Genomic DNA, 22,212 nt, shown 5'->3' with positions numbered 1-22,212 from the left:
GGAATTCATGTGTGCGAACAAAATCAAGATCAGCGTGTCCTTGAGGCTTGCTTGAAGAGTGACTCTGCAATGTAAGGCTGAAAAAGACGACGCACTCCACGTGTGCTATCTCATACCAGCTTGTGCGTACATACTGTCCCGCACGTAGTAAGTGACATGGATGATTTCGGCAAGCATCGCTGTTGGGTCGTGATACTGCATTCGGTGAGTCGAGTTCAATGGCATCCTTTAAGCGAAAAGGAAGAACATAACCGGTCTGTAAAAGCAAATGGAAGTGGATGTGACTGTTGGCAACGCGAAGTTTCGAGGTACACGTACTAGTAGCTTGCGAACCAATCATAATTGATGCAGTCGCACACCAGACCCCACTATGGGCACAAGCGCCCGACGTTAATCGAACGCGTCCACGCCGTCCCCTGTACTTTCGTAGTCTCATCCTTCTCAGTCAATTGTGGGACAAGTCCTCTAACCACGATGTATCATTCATGGTGATAACTTGCGTTCGTCGATTCTCCTAATCAAGATAGGCAGTCTCATTCCGGTCGGCTCTTGCTAGATGTCACATTGCATGGACACTAATACTTCGTTGGAACCTCGATTGATCGATACGAGACGACGTCTCCAGCCCCAATATGGCGGATACGTCCACCTCAGTTGAGTCGTCCGATACCTTTCCAGACGAACATCCAGCCTATGCTATTTCTACTCAAGTATGTGTTACCGAGTTCAGCCTAACAGTGACCTGTCGAGACAGATCTTGCCCAGAAACACGTGTAAGGTTTCTGTGTCCGGAAATACATCGCGACACTCGTCCTTCGGCTCGACCTTCGTTCACAAATCTAGCCTGATCTCTGTTCATTTCTTGGTGTTTACAGCATGTTGCCCCACGGATGTACGCCAGAGCACAAGCGATTTTCAGGATAGCCTAATCGAAGTCTGTCGATAATAAACTGTCTCGCCCTATGACCCAAGTGAACTGACCTCAAACCGGGTCCCAAGTGAGCGATGCTAGTTTCGCGAAAGGGTTAATATAGACTCAGTTCGCCAGGCCCACGATCGCTTTCCTTGCACTATGGAATGCATTGGAACCACAATAGCGCTAATACAGATATCTGGAAAGGTTCTAGAACTACTCAAGATTGTCTGCGACGCCGCGACCACCCTCAAATCAGATCTAGCAGCCCTTCATCAAGAAGTTGAAAATCTCCACGATGTCGGTGAATCGGTCAGGAATCTGGCTGAAGACAGGGAAGAGACGATCGAAAAGTATTTGCCTGACGATGAATTGGGCAGATTCAAGGATATATGGGTAAGTTCCGGTTCCAATCCGAATGCGCCCTTCTGAAATTGACACTGAGGCGCTTCGCAGACGAGACTTGATCAACGATTACAAGATTGCACCGCTACCGTGAAAGAACTGGAAGATCTGGCCGAGAAGATTCTTCGTAAAGATGGTCCAACAATCCCTAGCCGCAAAGACGCGATCACCAAGTTATGGAAGAAAACGATCCATGAACCACAGATGCAGGTCCTGCGTCAACGCATACGCGGAGATCAATCAAGTCTCAACATCCACTTCAATTCTCTCACGCCGTTCTATGCTCGAGGATCCGCATTCGACGTCAAGATCCACGTGGATGAAGCAATTCGCCGAGAATTGCACAAGGCATTGGCGAAAATCAATGCTTTGAATAGTCCACAGATTGAGCACAAGCTCAATAACATCGAGACTCGACTGACGGACATGTGGAACCTGCAACAACAAAAACAGATGACCGTCTACTCGAACAAGCATTTTCCAGGTTCAGCCACAGTCTCACCCATATTTACTGGCAGGCAAGATTTGCTAGATCGCCTCGCTGTGGACTTTGGACTTTCGTCGCCTCCTGGTACACGCACGCAGCAGCTTAGGTATGTCATACATGGTATGGGTGGCTCCGGCAAAACGCAATTAGCCTACAAGTTCGCTGCGTTGAACCAGGACCATTACTGGGGTGTTTTTCTTGTCGATGCCAGTACATATGACACGCTCGAGTCATCGTACAAGGATATCGCGAGGACTGCTGGGGCCGACGCTTCGGTCGAAGCGGCGCTCGGTTGGCTCACGAACCTGCAAGAGCCATGGTTGCTCATTGTGGATAATGCAGAGTTGATCAGTGGCCCACGTGCTGCTCCGGGAACGAAGGAGCAGACTGCTGCGGCCACATCGAAGATGCAGAAAGGTCTCGAGCACTATCTGCCGTCGGGTAACCGTGGCAATGTGCTCATTACAACCCGCAACCCTTCGCACAAGACGTTGGGTAACGTCGGCACGCAGTGGGTAACCTTGGATAAGATGCCAGAAGATGACGCCATCGAACTGCTCTTCAAGGCCGCCGGCCATACGTACGACGAGGAGGACAGCGAAGAGGCAGCGAAGGCAGAGAAATATGCCCCACTCATCGCTCATAACGTATCGTACTTGCCATTGGCATTGACGCATGCCGGCAAGGCTATTCATCCTTCGGTTGGCCAGTGCACCTGGGAATCATATTCCGACTACTTGAAAGAAACATATAAACGTCTGCCGAATCCGCACGACCATACAGACGAGGAGAAAAATGTCTTTGCCACCTTCGATCTCATCTACACGGACCTCGAGCATCGCAAGCAGAATGCTCACAGTGCAGACACGTCATATGCAGATGCGATCGATGTTTTGTCCCTATTCAGTTGCTTTCACTACAACGAGATAGACACCGAGATGCTTATGGCGGTCGCCGAAGGTTCTTTTGTACCTGAGACCATGAAGCCTAGCGAACCGCGCAAGTATATGGGAGCGAAGCTCGAGCTTCGCGACCGTGTTCGAAAGATTCTGGTGTCAGGCTTCGACCAAGTCAGTGACAGCAGAGTTGGACAACTGTTGTTTTCGCCACCCAATACACTTCCACTCTTCTTACGAGACCAAAAGATGCACAAGTCGAGACTCCTGGATAGTCTGAGCATCCTCGTCAAACGATCACTAATATTTCAATCAAAGCGCAGGCACGTGTATTCGATGCATCCGCTCGTACATCAATGGCTGCTTCTGCGCGAAATGAACAATGGCCGTAAAGCTTTGCGGGCTGAGTGGGCGGTGAACGTGCTTGAACGGTACATTCGATTGGGTGACGTTCTCCCTGGAAGTCTTGAAACGACAAGGAACAAAGTTACGAGAGCCGTTCTGCCACATCTGAATCATTTGGAGAGGGTTCAAAGTCTCTTTACAGACGCATTTCAAACAATACGTGATGAGAACCCCTCCATACTGCGGCCGTTCTGGTTGACTGCACCTTACATAGGTCGCACCGAGGCTTTACGCTGGGCCAAGTTCAGCCTTGTATACCAGGATGCTGGTCAGTATGAAAATGCCTGCGCGCTGCAGCAGAAGGTCCACGAATTCGTCGTGCCAAGGAGGGGCATGGCAGATGAGATTTCACTACGAGTGACACGTCTATACGCTTCCGGTAAATTCCATCTCACTCTCCTCAACGACTCGGCGAATCTATTTGTGGATGTGATCAACGCGAGTGAAGCTCTCTATGGCATGAACGACACCGCGACCTTAGAAGCAAAAGCCCAGCTTGGCTTTGTTCACTGCTTACAGGGCCGTTTCTCGGAGTCGAAGCAGTTATTGACAGCGGCTACCCGAGGTCTGGACGCGAGGGACGCCCAACACGGAAAAATGGACCTAGAGGTTGTGATACGTGCGAGAATGAACCTCGCTACGACAGAGACCCGCTACTTCAACTATCTGCAGTCGCGTGCTCTGCTCGAGAACGCGTTGCAGGAGCTCGAGGAGCGCGAAATCGAATCAGGCAACTCACTGATTTTGGATTCTATGGCGGGTCTGTGTGAGACGTATGCGAATCTCCCGGACGCGAATACCCATATCGCTAGGTCACAGGAACTCATCGAAAGGGTTGTGGAGGTGCGGCGACAGACGGGAGGTAAGGAACATCCTTACACACTTCTCGCCCAAAAGATCATGGCACGTGTGTACCTCGCTGCACAACGCTATGATGAAGGCGAGAAACTACTGAGAGAAACTATCAGAATCGCAGAAAGCACATTGGGCGTCGACCATTTCGCAATTTCAGACGGACATCTACTGTTAGCGAGGCTTGTTTGTGCTCAGGGACGTTTGACAGAGGCTGAAGGCATGTACCGGGAACAGAAAATTCACCTCAAGCGTGTGGAGAAGAGATGCGGATATCCTGTTGAGCAGAGCTCGCCAGGTTATATTGCTCTTATGTCAGCGCTTGTTGCATGCCTCGAGAAGCAGAACAAGAATGAAGAAGCACTTGCAACGGCTAAAGAATTTTGGAGCGGTATGGGCCTAGTTGGTGTCAAAGATAAAGCATACGACCATCCCGCTTGCAAGCGACTTTGGGTTAAGATCAGACAACTGGAGGCTTTGCTCAGGGAGCCACACGAAGTCCTGAGGAAGCACGACGGTACTGTGGTTGAGTTTTCCGACGATTTCGCGCAGCTTGTCGTTGAGACAGTGGTACTGCTATGACCACGTGGTGGGTGTGAGCTCACAACTGCGGGATGCGCCATGGAAAGTGTTCGATATCATGATCATGATGATGTGCTGTGCTAGCTAACATGTTTGAATCCGCCGAAGCCTGGCTGAACCTCTGACGGTGGCATCATTACTGCTGAGCACAATCAGCACTGTTAGTGTGCAGTTGCACTCCAGAACATACGCAATATTCGACTCGACATGCAAGCAGAATGCTTCGAGAGAACCAAAGTGCTCAGCCGACCCACCTGTCTGAGGTCTCTCCAGCAAATGTATCTTAGCCGCACAGCGACAACGGCATGAGGTGTATGAAGCTGGATTTCAGCAGTATGCCAGACCTTGAATCACCTTTGATTGGCCAGCACCGGGGCTCCTTGTCGAAGTGTCTCTTCCAATGCGTAAAGCTGGTCGTTTGGCGAATGAGAGATAGCAGGCGTTTCAATAGCAGCCTCGCTGCCCATATTCATGGGCAAAGTTCTACCATTCATCTTGGTCAGCCTGAGTTGATGAGTAGATCATCAGTTTTCGTGCCTCAGGCAACACCATCGAACAGCTGCGAACAACGGTGAATGCACAATGACAGAAGATCGGCATGGCTACCGCTACTCTTTCTGTGAGTGACCTCTCTTGCCACTAAACCAGCATAATTCCAAAAACCTCCAGATCGCGTATCGGGAATGCACGGTTAGTTCACGATGCGCCCATCTCTTCGACCAATAGGAGCATCCGGATTTGCCAGACGATCAGATCAAGAGTCCTAGATCCCCGCACATGGAGCTAGTCCCCGCAGACACCTACACCAAACATAGACGCATACACTGGTCGAGACCATTCGACTTGTATTCGGCGGTATGGAGAGCATGCATACAAAGGTGCAGAGGACGATCATCATGGATTGCGATGGAGCATATTTGAACTGGCGCAAACCTAGCCAGAAGTTCCACCGTCGCGGGCTGCGAAGAAGACAATAAAATGTTGACACAAGCTACTGTTACTATGGTTCGTCTCCCGATCGTATTCACCTACCCTGCCGCGAGATCTGACCATCACGAAGACAGACACTGCAAACATGTCGAATCTGCACAATCCCCAGACTGGTGAGCCCGCGAGCGGCACTGCCAAGGCTCATGGCGAGAACAAACCAGCTCCTGGAAGTTACATTCGATGGTAAGTATGACGAATGCCTGCGCAAGGTTGCTAGCGCTGACGTACAGGTTAGGGACGCCGATGGAGTTGAGTTCGAGCAGCCAGGCGAACAGGACAAGATCAAGGCTGTGTCCGAACAGTTCAACCGCTTTCAGATGATGAACTTCAACGAACACATGCACTGTTTGCGAGGGACTCATCTGAAGACACAAGGAGTGAGCACGAGCACTGTAGCTATGGTCGCGGTGGCTGACTGGTCCAGTGTGTGATGGGCAAGTTCATCGTCCACGACAACCTCCCAGAACATCTTGCGCAGGGCATGTTCAAGAGGCCAGGCACATACGATGTCATCATGCGGTATTCCTCCCTCACCCCGAAGATCCTCGCAGACAACATTCCTGCTCCACGAGGTATTGGCATGAAGATCTTTGGTGTGAAGGGCGAGAAGATCTGGGGCGAGGACAAGGATACGCAGGACTTTACAATGAACAACTACTCCGTCCTCGAACTGCGAACACCACAAGTTACATACGAGATTGCCGACTCTTTAGAGCGCAACTGGAACGACCTTCCAACATTTGCAAAAGAGCAAGGAGAAAGAGTAGATGCAGACGTGGCTACCATGGGCTCGCAGCTACCCAAGCAGTTCAGTATGCAGGCACTCTGAATTATACTCCGGTACATTGCTAACAATGGATCCAGTGGTAGCTATGCCAGAGTACTCCCAGTCAGCCTACCGCCACGGAGATTACGTTGCCAAATATGGCGTCTTCCCCCTCGGCGAGGCCCAAAAGAACATCGTGGACGACAACGTCAAGGACGATGACCCGATCAACGTCATCTCCCAACACACCCGCAAATTCCACATGGCCAACAAAGTCACCTACTCCTTCTGCGCTCAGATGCTCCAAAATATCGACGAACAGCCAGTCGAGGATATTGGCATTGAATGGGATGAGAAGAAGTATCCATTCGAGCAGATCGCTACCATCGAGTTCGAGCCGCAGGACAGCTGGCTGCCTGAGTTCCGAGCTTGGTGGGATGATAGGATTACTGTCAATGGATGGCATGGGCTGAAGGAGCATAAGCCACTTGGTAGTGTCAACAGAATGAGACGTGTTGTGTATGCTGAGAGTAGGAAGTTGAGGTTGAGGGTTAACGGGTATAGAGACTATGTTGAGCCTGCAAGCTTGACGGATGTACCAGCGTCTCTTCCCGCTCCACAGCTTCCGCTTCCACATCAACCAGCGTTGCAAGTATGACAGCCCAATCAGAGTCAGTTTGAGAAGAAATAGCTAACATGTTCTCTAGACCGTCGAAGTAAGGAACTAGTGAAGGTATATAGTTGCCGAATCAATTGTATTTACATTATGTACAGACAATGGTATCAAAGTTATGACCACCAAGCACTCTTCTAAAGTTTTGATACACCAACATCCTGTTGCGCTTTCCTCTTCGCATCCTCCCTGAGCACTCTTTTCAATATCTTGCCCGACGGCAGCTTTGGAATTGAGTCCACGAACTCAACCCCACCCTCGAGCTGCTTGTACCTTGCCAGCCGTCCCTTCATATGGGCCATCACATCCTGCTCGGTGATCTTCGAACCAGGCCTCCTCACAAGATACGCCTTCGGCAGCTCAGTACCATCCTGTCCCTTTGTCGCCAACCCAATAACAGCAGCATCAACAATATCCGCATGCTCAGTCAACGCACCCTCCAACTCCGCAGGCGCAACCTGAAACCCCCTTACCTTAATCAACTCCTTCAACCTCTCCACAACATAACACAACGCATGGTCGTCTCCCGTCTCAGGATCCCTATGCACCCTCGTCTCAACGACATCCCCCGTCTTAAAATACCCCTCCTCATCCCAACTCTCCTTCGTCGCCTTCTCATTCTCAAAATACCCCTTCACCACAGTCGGTCCCTTAACACACAACTCCCCCTTCCCACTATCCGTCGCATCCCTCCCATTCTCATCAACAAGCTTCATACTAATCCCCCGAATTGGAATACCCACCGTCCCCCACGCACTCTGCAATTCTGGTTTACCAGCCGAACACCCCCGCGCAATCCCCCACGGCACCTCCAAAGCAATACTCGTCGTCTCCGTCATCCCCCAAACCTGACTAAACGTCCCCCCCTCCCCCAGCAACCCAGCAAACCGACTCTGCAAATCCCCACTCAACGGCGCAGCGCCCGACGTCCCATTCCTTACACTCCTTAGACTACACTCAGCCTTGTAATTCGGACTCGTCTCATCTGCCAGACCCGACATAACAACCGCATTAACCATCGGCGGAACCATGAATACCTCCGTCAACTGGTACTTCGAATGAAGTTTCAGATACGCCTCCAGCTCGAACCGCCGCATTACATACGCTTCCCTCCCCTCGCGGAAGCCGCTGACGATGATGTATGGTGCAATACCCATGTGGAAGAACGGCATCGTAAGCGCGAGTTTAAAGGGGTAGGAACGCGGTGAGGCCTCGAAGAAGAGTTGGTGTTGGGAGGTGATGTTGCGGTGGGTTACCATTGCGCATTTGGGGAGGCCGGTGGTGCCGGAGGTGTAGTAGAGCTGGGCTACGGTATCGCGGGACTGAGAGGGGTCATTGAAGCGGATCCAGGGGGTTTCGCCGTGGTTTAGGAGGGAGTGCCATGACGTTTGGCCTGGTGGGACGGATTGTTCAGGGAGCGTGTCGAGGATGAAGAGTTTGGTGGTAGTGTCGCTGGCGCGACTGGTCTCGCGGATGGCATGGGTGGTGTTGGGGAGGAGTTCTGGCTCAGAGAGGACGAACTTTGCGTGGGAGAGGCGGAGGGCGTGGCTGAGTTCAGCGGTTGTGTAGCTGGGGTTTGTGCCGACGTGGATGCCGCCTGCGCCGATTATGGAGAGGATTAGGAGGGGGTAGAGGGGGCTGTTGAAGCTGTGGAGGAGGACGACGTCGTTGGGGCGGAGGCCGGAGGCGTGCAGGCCTGCTATGAGGCGGCGGACTGTGAGGGTTGCGGTGCGGTGGGTGTAGTGTTGGGTTGGGTCTGCGGCGTTGATGAGGAGCTGGGGGTTGGTCAGCTGGGGTTTGGTATGGTGGTTTGGGGGGATATGGTAGGGCTGAATGTGGCTATTATCTTGTGTTGCGTTGACATAAGTGGGCTCGCTTGGAGTTGTGTTGAGCATGGCGTTGGTTGGGGGACTGTTATGATGCTGGGCTGCAGGTTTCTGGCAGCTCATCACAGCTTTACCAGTGGCTCTTCTGCTGTTGAGTGTGTTACATCCACGTGATGCTTCCGGCAGCCGCTCGTAACGAACAACGGCGGCTTGTGGTTGACGACGCCATTGGGCTCACGTGTGTTTGACTTACCGGCTTGTCAATGTCATAGTCAGGGTCATCGAGGGCGAAGGAGACGATATCTTTGTTTGAGATGGGATGGCTTTCACGCTCTTTGAACGGCATATTGACGTCGGTGGTAGATGTGTGAAAGGCTTGGACGTCTTAAACTACGGTGTAGCGAATACTTAAATGAAGCTTCGATCCGGGCTCTGCTTACGGTGGAACGGTATTGGACTTGACGCGGGTCATGCGTAGTGCTGACAAGCCTGCAAAATTAGGAGCTAGTGGCACCCCAGGGTGGAAACGTGCGACCGATCCCATGGAACCGGCTCATCGACTGGCGGAGATCGTGCTTTGTCATGGATGGATGAAGCCATGATGGTACGGAGTAGAGGTTAGTGTTGAGAGCCGAGGAAATAGGAAGTGAAAGTGATTGGCTGCACTGGTTGCCTTAAAATTACTGGCTTGATCCCGGTATTGTTGCCCCGAAGTCCAGGCATCAACAGTTTAGCCTCGTTCAGACTCCGGCGAGGCTGCGGAATCCTGGGACGGTCGCGACTGCCGTCATTGTTTACGCGAAAGTGCAGAAGTTCGTGCCGTTTGCATGCGTCAGTTCACCTCCCACGAGGACGACCGCACCAATGTTTCAAAAACGTTCCTAAAGTCCTTCGGCTGGGTAGTTAAGTGGACGCTTGTGAAAAGTTCGAACGGAACCCATTCGACCGTCAAATATGCCAGCCTACGTTCGAAAACAACCGCTCATTGAGCGCATCAAGGCATGGTTCGATGTCTACGATGTCCTGCTATGGTTGTCAGAAGAGATAGAGTCGCATGGCTGGGAGCAGGTTGAGAAAGCATATGCTATACCTATTGGTCTCGGCATCAATCTTGCTTTCTTGATCGCAAGGGCAAATATTGGTAGGCGGTCCAAGAATTATGATGATGTCTTTGGAGAGACTTCTTCTACTGGCTGGGGGGCTGCTGCTGTGAGTATATCCAGGTCTTACGTCTTTATGAACTAACATTGAGCCAGGCTTGGTTCGTTGTCAACATATTGACACTGATATGCGGCCTCAACACCTTCTACACCTTCTTCCGAAAACGCCACTATCGAATGTTTGAAGCGCCCGTTGATGTGGTACCACAGACACCGTCAGCTCGTCGTGTTAAGCTCAACTCCTCGCCTGTTTCCTCCTCTCCATTGCGATTCTTGTCGACGATACTGGGTAGCGACTCTGCCGAAGCAAGAGCACATCCTGACCCACATCAGGATGTATGGGAGGTTGCAGTCTGGGATCCTCTACCAGTGTCACTGAGGCTATTCTGCTTCTTCAGCCCGCTTCATGTCATTCTGTATTGGCTGTTCCTGCCAACCCTCCCGTCAGACCCGAGACCCAGCACGACTGTGGTTACAGCGCTCATACTGGCTTTCCTCACTTCCGTGCAGATGTCCTACATGACCAAATGCTTCTCTCAGCAGAGCAAAGACTCGGCGCTGATCTCGAAAGAGGTTCTGAATGAATACGATACGAAGTTTGTCAAGCCCAGGACTACTCCGCTGTACAGAGATGTGGCTACGCAGTACTCTGAAGCAGCCAACACTACCGAAGCAAGAGACGATAAGTACAATAACGTGGTTGCCTTCCCACCAGCTTTCGTCATCAACAGAGGCTTCAAGACGAACCCGAACCCGAATTATAGTCAACAAACAGGTACAAGCACTTCTGCTCAGACATCAAGTGCCCGGCCTTCAACTTCAACCCCAGATTTCAGAAGTCCTTTGCCTCGACAAGATTTCTCTTCTCCTCTTCGACCTCAAACCGCCATCAGACAGCCAACGTTCCGGCCAACTGGTGGTTACAGCGATGGTGGCAGTCTGGGTGTCTACTCACATGCACAGTCTCCATTACGAAAAGCTGCTTCGACAAATTTCACGCCTATGAAAGGATCGAGGGGACAGTATCTCAGAGAGACGGCTGAGAATCGGCGTAGTATCAGCCCTGAGAAGCGAAGGAGTACTCCTGCTAGTGGGATGGTGAACGCGAATGCTGCCTCGCAGCGATGGGGTCACTTGAAGCCGGACAAGGCGAGAAGAGAGACTGGTAATTTCTAGTTTACAACGCATTGCATTTTCATTTCGAGATACCCATGTACAAGATAGCAACCCATGCGTAGCAGGAAGGCGCCATGGTCTCAATCAGGAATTTTCTGGGCAACAACAGGTGTCGGGTTGCTCCTTCCGTCACCTACCGCTTTTGGTGTGTTCAAAGAACGAGCGTCGACTGCCTGTGCGCACTGACCATATCTCAGAATCCACATTCCTCATTTGTATAGCATAGCAACACTTCTTCGGCAGCATGAACCCGTCTCGGCGACGATGTTACTCGGAGCAGCTCGCCAGCAGCAATCGACATCCTATCCGAGTAATACCACCACACAAAGCAGCAAAGATCCGAGAGGCACAGCTTCATCAAGGCACTGCCACATCCTCTGGCCTCGCATACTGCAATGACATCTCAAGCAATATAGCTATAGCCTCCCAGACGAACAGACAAGTTTCTGCTCCCACAAGCCTGTCGACTCCTTCCAACAGCTCCGGAGCCATAGAGCAGAGAACTTCTCAAACAAAACTGCCAGGACAGAAGCAGCAAGTTGATGGTACTGCCCACTTCCCAAGCATAGATGCAGTAATTGCTGGCTCGAGCAACCAAGACAAAAGGCGGGCTATGGCAGAGGCGGAGTTCTACGAGCAAGTTGATAAAGACGGTGTTATCAGACGGACAAGTATCCTGAGACCCGTCAACAAGGAAGATTGTCTGGTAGTACGAGGTGCAAATCCTCGCACTGGCCTGATCACACCAGAAGCAAACAGTGTGGCCGATGCACTCGATATTGCAGGACGACCGAAGATCAAACGCAGAGATCCGCCAGCTCAGTGGAAGCTTGAAGGTGATCAGTGGGTCAGCGTGATGCCGCAAGAGCAGGAAGCTGAAGGTGCAATCGATGGAAGAGTACAACCAAAGAACATGCCGAGGCCAGCCCATCTCAGCCCAGAAAGTGCAAGAAGTGGCACTGCCAGGAATGTCAGTCCACTCACTGAGACGAATCTCCAGAGTCTCGCATATGACTCGAAAGCTTCACCTTCAACAGTTCAGGTCCAGACTCCACCTGGTACGCCGCTCGACGTAATCAAGATTCGCAGAAAGCCAATAGGAAGCCCACCCAAACATCATGCTGAGAATCGTGCAGATCGGCTGCTGGATCGACACCCGAGCAATGAGACTGTTGTTCGCACACCTCCTGCCGACAATAATAACGAGAACAGGAGCTATGATGCAGCCTATTTCAGTCCCGAGGACGTTGGTAGAGGTCCGGGGGTTAACTCCCGACCACGAGACATCGAAAAGAGTCGGGATACAACGTCTTTTTTAGAAGTGCCGGTGAGGCGACGCAATATGACGACTGGCCTGCCACGAGGCTTCACCGGCCGAAGCCAGACCCGAGACCAGTTGCAGCAGTCACTGCGGACGAACAGTGGCCCATACCCGTTGCCAGCCTCAAGACACAAGCCAGTGCCAACAGACAAGTACGGGCGTCTTCTCGACACGAGTTACCAGTCCGAGAGCCAACGCTTAGTAATAGACAGTATCCCAAGCGGTCGAAGAGCTTATCCTCAGCCAGCACGGAGAGCCTATCTTCCCGATGCTGCTACCTTGCACGACCACAAGAGGCTGCAGCTCCAGCAGGTAAGTTCACAGCCCGGCCAGGACCGGCACGCACACAGACGCGTTCGCATGCAAGAGACGATCTCGGAACAAATGGCCGGCGACCTTCCAGGCCCGGCTCGAGCGAGGCGCATCAACGCTCTTCCACTGCCCAATACCACTTGCACGAGCACCAGCACGTCCACTCCCACGTCTAGCAAACGGAGCGAGAGAAGACCAGCAGTGGTGGTTCACGAAGATACACGGTCGAGACCACTTACTCCTCAGAATTACCGCGACGAGCACAAGGCTACCGCCTGGACTTCGCTCAACCAGAATACCAACGACCAGGTGTCAGAAACGCAGATCGGCGACGTAGATCCCGAGCAGAGACTGATCCCAGCCCGCCGCCCGCTAATGGGACCAAGGTCACAGGAATCGCGCCGCGTGCCAAACACAGTAGTAGAAAGGACAATTATGGCACCGGGGAGCCCATCGAGCATGACTGGTACCAAAGACAGTCAACCAGACGAAGACGAAGAGTCCGAAGACAGCCAAGGGTCTGACGAGAACAAACCACCGTATTCAACAGGCACGGGCGATTCTACAGAGCCTGGCGATGAACTTGTCGTGTTCGAAGCTCGCAATTTCGCGATCCCGGAGGCTCGAGCCTGGGAAGAGACAGATATGCGAGATCATTCGATTTGCTGTCCAGAGTGCTGCGTCCAGTACGACTGTCACGAAGGATGTCTCGGTCATCCAAGTCCTGCTGCTAGCGTTGCAGATAGTGAGGCTTCAAGCTTGAGATCCATGGGTGTATTCGACGCCAGCTTCGAGACTTCGGTAAAAGCGGTCAATCAAGTGCTGCTGGAACCGCCAAAAAATCATGATAGTAAATTGGTTCGGTTGAGAACAGCATTCGTCGGCGGCCCAAGGTCCAAGCCAAGCTCGCCAACAAGGACAACCACCAGGCAGGACCTGATGAAGCGAACGATGCGGAAGTCGCCCACTCCACAAGATACTAGCCGGCGGCACATGAAAGGCCCAAGGGAACCAGACCCGAAGCAGGCTGTCACTGCTGCCGTACAGGCCATGGATGTGGGTAGCTCATCGAAGGGGAAGGTGGACGAGCAAGTCAAATCTAGTCGAAAGACCGGTGCTGCTCCCACGGACAGACCCGCAACAAGACTTGGAAAGAAGGCACAGCTTGACCACGAAGCGAACAAAGGTCGCCGAGTATCGGAAAAGGTGCACCTCTGCTCGGAGCGGGTGCCTGACTCGTCTGAGGAGACGCTCGTAGAGTCACCGGCTGTCGAGAGCCAAGATGAAACTGACAGGATGAGTGTGCTCAGTAGGATGAGCTCGCTGATGCGACGTCCAGCTTTCAGATGGAGCTACATCGATGATCATCCTGCACTAGTTGGCTACGCTCACGCAGCAGCCATGCATCTGAAAGAGTGGTCAGCTGTCGTGCTGAGCACCGCCTCGACATTTTCTGTTATGGCGTTCGACTACAAGCGCACGGGCACATTTGCGTTACCTGGCAGCACCAGTGCTTCGGAGCTCCTTGGCAACTGCTTGCGAAGCATCTTGTATCTCATGATAGCTGCATGTATCTATGCTGCGGTGGTCAAGGTGATGAGGGTTGTCCTAGTTGTCCTGCGGATTGTGCTGTTTCCCGTCAAGGTGTGTGCTTGGATCATTGGCTGATCTGGGAATGTGGGATGAAGGAGCGGCAAAGAGGTCTTGTATTACGGCCAGCCGAACCGGCTCTTGGTTTACTCTCTAGATTGAATGAGATTGCCTATCATTTTGTAGCCTGAACTGCAACCTCATGGTACGACAAAATAATGCCGCTCTTTTTCTGCGCATGTACGTTCAATGAAGATCCTTAATCTCGACCCCTATTTCTCATGCCACGTGACCAGAAATGAGCATCTGCCTTGACGTCACTGGGAGAACGCGACTTCATCGCGGAACGCGTCTTGCTTTCTCGACTACTGTAACATCAATGACGGTGTTTTCGCGCACACCTACTTTTCGCGCACGTTTTACACCTAAAGTACTAAACTTTACGTAGCTATAACTTCTAACCTAGAAAACATCTTATCTTATAATTTAAATACTAAGTAGCTATATATCTTATAACTATATAAATATACTTAGAAACTTATATTTAATAAGTTATATAGTATATAAGCTCTACTTTTAAGTAAGAAGCTACTTTAGTTAAGTAGTAAATATTTAGAATACTTATATTTAGTATAGTTTAGCTATATTTTTAGGCTTATTAGCTAGGTAGTAGGCTCCATATAAACCCGTATATATTTAAGACTATAGTAAACTAAGTTATAAGTACCTAAAGTTCGTAAAATATAATAGAAAATTAAAAGTTTAGTAACTTTCTTCTTACCTAATCTTACTAGCTAAAACTTAGTATACATATATAAGTAAATATAAATAACTATTACATATCTTATAGAAGTAGTAGAAGTATATAGCTATAGAAACAAGTTATATTATCTTACTTTTAGAAAAGCCGATTTTACTCTATAAGTTAATAAAGAAGTATCTTAATTTATTGGCTATTATAGTTATTACTATATAAATTATTAATATATAAGCTTTTAATATTATAATAAACCCTAATAAGTTTATAGCTTTAGTCTAAACAGAAGAGACTAAAACTTTAACTTTAGTAGGCTAAAACTATTTAATAACTTAGTATTAGTGAAATAGTATAGTATATATTAAAAGAATAAGAGATTCCAAGCTAGGATATATCTTTCTAATCAATATAGCTATATTAATAAGCTATTTATAGCTAGTTAAAAACCGGTACTTTTACGTACTTTTGCGGAGAAACCGTGCGCGAAAAGGGGGCATGCGCGAAACACCGTCATTGATGTTACCTTAACACCTAGCCCCGAAATCAGCACATAATGTCGGAAGGTTGGGATGTGCCCAGCAGGCGCTGCGAGTTGTCAGTAGCCTCATCGAACCACGCATTTGCCTTATCTCAACTGCCACGAGGTAGTTTGAGCTTGGGTTTATCTTACACCTCTGCTCCGAGGCCTTCAGGAACCTCCTCGACGTTGCCTGGTATCATTGACACCATTAGCTCAATTTCATGCCGTTGATCTTCATTAAGGACCTTAACAAGGAACCACCGATCTCATCATGCACGAGAAACTCTAGGTACACATCAGGGATTGGACACCACCAACTCCTTGACAATGTGACGCATACTCCCTCACCGACAACCATGTGCTAAGAGCGACTTTTTACCGGGCTCGAAGGAGCTCGAAGGTACCTGAAACTCTAGAGATGCGAACACATCCTTTGCGTTGGCCTACCTACTCTTGCTGCGAGGATGAATTGTCGGCTGTGGTGTGAAGTGTGCGGTACTATGATTGAGGCTTGATGACAAGAAACAGGGAGGACTCATTGCAAACAGTTCTTGCATGCAGTCATGAGGTGAGAAAGTCAGCTGGTGTACTACTGACTATGCGTTTCATGACTCTAGGCAAACAACTGTTGTGGCTGTTTATCGAACTCCTAACCAAGACTCTCGAGGATGAGGTGGATGGCTCCGGCGTGCGACGGTTCTCGCGGCCATTGAAGAAGGTGTCTGTCATGATGGTTTCGAGATCGACAACCAGCTTCTGCCTCAGCGGCAACGATACACAGTGCTATGGCCAGAATTGCAAACGCTTGATGAATTGCAGGCTCGTCAACGGCGAATTCTAGTCATGGGCAAACTGGCAGGGAGGGTGGAGGGCCATAAATACAGCGACAAAATGGCTGCATTGGACGCTGCCATATCAAAATCCACAAACCTCTTTGCGCAGCATAACAGACTACCTACCAATGGCCGGATATCAGGATCCATTTGCTGGCTTACCTAGCAACGCGGATGAGGACCTTCTGCATATCGATGAGCAGTATGACCAGCTACAAGATATCTCTAACATAGTGGAGTCAAACAAAAGAACCCAGTGCTTGGAATGCTTTGAGGACAAGTTAACGTGCCTGCCGAGGAAAGGTTGGCGAAGGTGCAGCCAGTGCTACCAGAGGAACAAGGAATGTACGCCGCGGAACGGATCAGGTCAAGTCCCTATAAGCTGTGATTCGTGTCCCGATGGCGCCTGCGACGTCTCTGCTGATATCTCCAATGGGGCCGGGTGCAAGAGATGTGTAACGAATCGCAGAGTCTGCAAGCTGTACGGCGTCCCCATCGCTACCAACATGTCCAGGCAAAAGGGCGTTCCTATCGCAAGTGCTCACTCGGGGGATGGCCGCCATGCATGCCGTCGGTGCGTGGACAAGGGCGCGCTATGTTCCTCGTGGCCTGACGACCCAAACGGGATGTGTATGAGCTGCACTGGCTCTAGAATTCGGCCGAAACCTGCCTGCGTGGGGTATCAACCCCCAACTGTCCCTTCGGGGCCGTCCAGTGCGCCAGCACCAGCACCTCCGCAAACATATCAACCAGCTCCTCCACAAACATACCAATCGGCTCCTTCACAGACATATCAAGCCGCGACCTCGCAGCCTCAAGCGTCGAACCCGTCGATGGGCGACAGCACGTATGGGAGTGGCCAGGTACCCACAGGGCTCATGCCTCCATCCATGACGCGGCCCGACTCACTCGATAGCTCTCAAAGTAGAACGATGCGGCCCACACCCCACAGTGTCCTTGGCCGACACGAGAGAGAGAGCAGTGCACAGTCAGATGATGGCTCGAATCAATCACAGACGTCTGAATCGCAACGAACGCGTCATGCTTCCAAAAAGAAGAAGCCCACATCAAGCACAGAGGACATGCCTCCAGCCAGTAAGAAGCCTCCTCCGCCACCACCTCCTGCGCCACCAGCAAAACCACACGCTGCACCACCCGGATCCGGATCCAGAGACATGCCTCGAGCCAACAGGACTCAGGCAGATCGAGCGGTCAAGGTGCAGGTGGTACCAACCAGGGTTCATACAACACAGCAGCATCGCGAATGGCGGCCATGAAGATAACTCCCACGAAGCCAACCACGAATCAATTGCCGTCTTCAAAACCCGGTAATCCTGGAATCGGCGCTGTGAACCCGAACCTCAAGACGAAGCCTCCACCAGATGTCACTGCTGAAGGCAAGAATGGAAACGGCACTAACTTGGGCTCTGGAAACAGAAACCTGCTGTCTGACAAGAACGTCAATATGAAGTTGTCCTCCTATCAACTTCCGGTGAAGCAGCCGCCCGTAGCCAAGAAGAATCCTGCAAGATCAGGAGAACCTGCAAACAAACCTGCATCTGATAGAGTTGCGAAGGACGCGGAGGCTGCGAGGGTCCTCGAGATGAAGAGACAAGCAGACCAACAGCAGAGACTCAGAAAGCAGAAGCAGGACGAGGAAGATAGGCAACTCAAAGAACAGAAGAGACTAGCCAAGCAAGCCGAAGAAAAGAGGCTAGCCGATGCGAAGAGAGCCGCCGATGCGAAGAAAGCTGCCGATGTCAAGAAAGCCACGAACACAAACACTGCTACGAATAAACCTCCGTCGACAGTCCCAGGTCGGGGCAGGGGCGGTAGTGTCGTAGGTGGTGGACGAGGCGGGAGAGGCGGAGGTGGCACTGGGCGCGGCAGACTTTATTGAAGACGTGAGAAGGTTTGAAGACAAACGAGTTCGGTGGCAGGGCTGAATAGCTTATGAGCTTACACGACAGGATGCCCAACCCAAGTCGTACTTTAATTTAGCTTGGACTATGCATTATGGGTCTGCTACCGTGGGCTATAGAGGAGCTAGCTACAACAATAGAGACGAGCTTTCAAATCATGCTTTTGTGTGCTAGTATTTCCACTCGCGTAGAAACAAGTGTGAACGATATGTCGAGCCGAGTCTTGGACGACGGATACTCAATCACAGCTTGGGGAACTGGTCCATAGATGCTGGGAAATTGCATCTTCGATGGAGGAAGAAACAGCTTGACTACATGAGTACACGAAGTGGACCCGGAAGAAATTGAAACTATTCGTGTTTGGAGTGCGACATCCAAAAGCCTCGACGGTATGTTGACCACATGTTCTACAGTGTTGCTAGCTACTTGACCGCGTAAACGTCAGCTACGCAGTTATCGTCATTTGCAAAATAACTGAGGGTCTTGGCATTCTGGCGATTCTTCCTCCTCTCAAAGGCTATAGTTTCTAGGTAAGAATATACCATGAATTCTCCAATAGGTGCTAGAAAGCTGATATCCTTATGATCAGAATCGATCACTCTATCTAGACGTACTAATAGCACTGGTTTTACAGTAGTATACGAAGAATTGACTTCGAGCGGTACTGAGGCTGAGTCGGTTAACTTACTTCTTTTTCTCGTATTCGGTGCTCGAAACCTAGTCGCGACGACTATATAGTTTCTCTACGTCTAATAAGCAGCTACTAGTACGCCGAAGTAGGCCTAAATAGGGGCTATCTTCTAATATATAGTTTACTATAGCTAGACGTATATATAGTGCGCGAGCAGGTACCTCTGAATACGACTTCGAGGAAGAAGAAGAATCGCCAGAATGCCAAGACCCTCGGTTATTTTGCAAATAACGATAATCTCGATAATCATAAGACCACTTAGCTGAGCCGGCACGCTTTGCAAAATGCTTTCAAGGAAACTCAAACCCTAACAAGGAGAATCCACGAATGAACAGCTTTGACGCAGATGACTGTCTGTAGTTACGTGCAGCTGAGATAAAGAGGTGGCGAAGGAAATAGTATCTCAGATTATAGCACTCGAGTTTCCTATCTACTGAATATGGCAACTTCGACAGCGGAGTACTCTCCTTGTCTCTGGGTCACAATTGCCAGCAATCCTTGCTCATGGTTGCGTGCTGTCAATATGGAGCCTCGAGGCGGCACACCGCGACCCTAAGACTCCCGTTCTCGTGGCCGCAAGCTGATTGCTATGAATCAACGCACCATTCGAAACCATGACAGACAGTACGGACAGATCTGCGACCAACAGCAGACCGTCAGTCATGCGCGACAAGCCTTATCCAAGCACAACGTCGTTTCCCAGACCAGCATATGTCGCTTATTTCAGGACTCTGCCGATATATCAGAACCATGTAGCCGAACGACTACATGTCTTGACCGTAGCCTATGCGAACGAAACAACAGTGAGCCTTAAGCATGGGGGACTCACAACATGAGTTGCTGCTGCGCTTGCACCAACACCAAACAGGTTTCAGGAGCGATGAGTGGTATGACCAGAGATGCTGTATATATCAAGCCGCTGCTGCTACCCAGTGACCAGATCCAGATTTAACAAGCCTTCCAAAACCTGAGGTGCATACATACTTCCAAGTCACGGCATTCGTTCTGTTCGAACATCTACCATCTTCGGAAAAGTTCAATATGTGTTGGTATAAGTGCAGGACATTGTGCAAGAATCCGGATTGTAACAATGTCGTAATCGAACCCAAGCCGGTGTCTCTAACAACGAACCCCACTACCGGCAACCCTTGCCCCGATGGTTGTGTGCAGCGAGCATCTGGCCATGTTGGCCGGAAGGACAAAGTCATCAGACCTAACAGTGATCAGGACAGCTTTTTCAACATCAGAGCAAGAGATTACTGCTCGAAATATTGCAGCGACCAAATCGCAAATGCTGCTCGAAGAAAGGCAGGGGCGACGAATTCAGCGTACTGGGCGGAAGAAAGGGCTAAGAGAGAGAGGCTCCAAGCTCAGCAAGAAGCAGCAAAGACCCTGAGCGACCGCGCCGCGCGAGAAGCTGCTATAGCGCAGCAGAGAGAAGAAACCCTTCCAGCATCGCAAGAAGGTAGAAGTGCTCATTCCGGTGCACAACCACGATCTCCGCAACGCCGAACACCACCATTACCACGAGATCCGTCGCTTCCGTACCCCAACTCATTGTTTCCACGTCTCAACCAATCTTCGGCCGTACATGGTGGTACATACCAACCACTACCGCAAGATCAACCTGGGGCTCGACCCACAGACAATGTTCGACCCGGAAGCACCATACCGGCGCCGCCGCCGCCACCACCACCGAGGGAGAGGTCTCCACCGGAAGCACCAACCCAGATATCCCGGAAAACAGCACGGTCCGTGCAGAAACCTGAGGATAAATGTGATCAATGTCGAGCAAGGGGAGGATTCTGTGACCTTGATCCGACAAGTGGATACAGATGTACTGCATGTGACGGACTACGGTACAAGGGCACGGTGCTTTCCTGTACGAAAAATGGAAAAACGTTCGAAAGAAGATCGAAGGAAGATCGCCAGGAGATTGAAAGCCAACTTAGATCCGGTGCTGTGACAATCGAGGATGCTGATAGCAAGCTCACTCAGCCACTCGGGGAACGATGCGATAGATGTATCTCCAAGCAACAGACATGTACGTTCTCCGTACCTGGTACACGATGTGACGCTTGTGACAGTGGGAGGCACAATTGTTATAAGAATGGGCAGCTTCTCCCTTCAAGGATTGACCCCGCTGAAAGAGAAGCCCGAAAGGACAAGAGGGTTCAAAAGATGATGGAGACCAGAAAGAGAATCGCAGAAGCCAAGGGATTGAGCGATGCTGAAAGGAAGGCCGAAGCGGCCGAGGCGTATCGGAAACGTGCGGAGACCAGAAAGAGAAACTCAGCAGCGAAAGTATTGACGGGCCTCAAGGCACAGGCCCCGCAGGAGTCAACTGCGGCTAGCGGTGCAGGGAATACCCAAACACTGTCTACCGCATCGTCGACCAATGTCCAAGCCGCTGCGGCGCAGCAGGGAGGACAAAACGTTCCAGAGGTCTTCCAAATGCCTCAACAATACACGCTAGCTGATAGGTGGAACCAACTACCTAACTCGCGACGACCAACAAGTCAAGCCCAGCAACCTTTTCCACAGCAGAATCGGCCGGAAAACGACCCTGTGCAGCGTAGCGCTCATCTGTCCCCTCGAGCACGCCCGTTTGAAAACCCATTTCTGCAGACGGTCATGAATCCGTCTACGCCTGCGCCGACTACTCCTCAGGTGCCATTACGGCAATTAGAACGACGGACGACTGAGCCTGAAGCCAGATCATCCACACCAGGAACCCACGCAGTCGCCAATACTCTGCTCGATCTCGCACGTCGACCGAAACGCCAGAATACGGCCGATTCGATCGCTGGATCAGGCTCAGGCTCGAAGAGCAATTCACCAGATCCGCCATCTGATTTCAACCGAGCACCCAGAGGCCGGCCATCGAGGAAGCCAGGAAAAAAGAATTAGTGGGAGACGACTTCAATCTGAAAACATCGAGATAGGGGTGGGTGCGAAGTGGTCGTTATACACTGTTGGCATCAATAGATAGTGCTGCGCGAGCTTCCCAGCTGCCCTATGAACCACGTAGAGCAAAAATAGTTGCAGCAACAGAGCTCGATACATAGCTTAGCAACAATAGAATTTCGAGCTAATAGAGTTTGTCAATGGGCTTCACCTTTGCTCTCGTCGTTC

At 50.9% G+C, this 22,212-nt stretch overlaps 7 protein-coding genes across 7 annotated transcripts; 6 read left to right on the top strand and 1 right to left on the bottom strand.

Moving 5' to 3' along the window:
* Window positions 1-1,072: 1,072 nt before the first annotated feature.
* PMZ80_008059 (uncharacterized protein) lies at window positions 1,073-4,540 on the top strand (the record flags this gene model as incomplete). The annotated part of the gene is made up of 2 exons (XM_064876462.1): window positions 1,073-1,309; window positions 1,370-4,540. 2 exons carry the CDS (start codon window positions 1,073-1,075, stop codon window positions 4,538-4,540), a joined length of 3,408 nt encoding a protein of 1,135 aa, XP_064727769.1.
* A 1,075-nt stretch (window positions 4,541-5,615) lies between these two features.
* PMZ80_008058 (uncharacterized protein) lies at window positions 5,616-7,024 on the top strand (the record flags this gene model as incomplete). Its single annotated transcript, XM_064876461.1, has 5 exons — window positions 5,616-5,713; window positions 5,766-5,907; window positions 5,955-6,342; window positions 6,395-6,891; window positions 7,004-7,024. The coding sequence occupies 5 exons, from the start codon at window positions 5,616-5,618 to the stop codon at window positions 7,022-7,024; spliced, it is 1,146 nt and encodes a 381-aa protein (XP_064727768.1).
* An 82-nt stretch (window positions 7,025-7,106) lies between these two features.
* Window positions 7,107-9,141, bottom strand: PMZ80_008057 (uncharacterized protein; the record flags this gene model as incomplete). Its single annotated transcript, XM_064876460.1, has 2 exons — window positions 7,107-8,744; window positions 9,049-9,141. 2 exons carry the CDS (start codon window positions 9,139-9,141, stop codon window positions 7,107-7,109), a joined length of 1,731 nt encoding a protein of 576 aa, XP_064727767.1.
* Window positions 9,142-9,749: 608 nt separating this feature from the next.
* On the top strand, window positions 9,750-11,131 carry PMZ80_008056 (uncharacterized protein; the record flags this gene model as incomplete). The annotated part of the gene is made up of 2 exons (XM_064876459.1): window positions 9,750-10,004; window positions 10,052-11,131. The coding sequence occupies 2 exons, from the start codon at window positions 9,750-9,752 to the stop codon at window positions 11,129-11,131; spliced, it is 1,335 nt and encodes a 444-aa protein (XP_064727766.1).
* Window positions 11,132-11,375: 244 nt separating this feature from the next.
* PMZ80_008055 (uncharacterized protein) lies at window positions 11,376-14,432 on the top strand (the record flags this gene model as incomplete). The annotated part of the gene is made up of 1 exon (XM_064876458.1): window positions 11,376-14,432. The coding sequence occupies one exon, from the start codon at window positions 11,376-11,378 to the stop codon at window positions 14,430-14,432; it is 3,057 nt and encodes a 1,018-aa protein (XP_064727765.1).
* A 3,305-nt stretch (window positions 14,433-17,737) lies between these two features.
* Window positions 17,738-18,364, top strand: PMZ80_008054 (uncharacterized protein; the record flags this gene model as incomplete). The annotated part of the gene is made up of 1 exon (XM_064876457.1): window positions 17,738-18,364. The coding sequence occupies one exon, from the start codon at window positions 17,738-17,740 to the stop codon at window positions 18,362-18,364; it is 627 nt and encodes a 208-aa protein (XP_064727764.1).
* A 1,754-nt stretch (window positions 18,365-20,118) lies between these two features.
* PMZ80_008053 (uncharacterized protein) lies at window positions 20,119-21,987 on the top strand (the record flags this gene model as incomplete). The annotated part of the gene is made up of 1 exon (XM_064876456.1): window positions 20,119-21,987. One exon carries the CDS (start codon window positions 20,119-20,121, stop codon window positions 21,985-21,987), a length of 1,869 nt encoding a protein of 622 aa, XP_064727763.1.
* Between the last annotated feature and the right edge of the window lie 225 nt (window positions 21,988-22,212).

Source organism: Knufia obscura (assembly GCF_036327395.1).
Source record: "Knufia obscura strain CCFEE 5817 isolate CBS 148926 chromosome Unknown scaffold_10, whole genome shotgun sequence".
NCBI classification, from domain to species: Eukaryota; Fungi; Ascomycota; class Eurotiomycetes; order Chaetothyriales; family Trichomeriaceae; genus Knufia; species Knufia obscura.
This window is presented reverse-complemented; position numbering and strand designations above follow the sequence as displayed.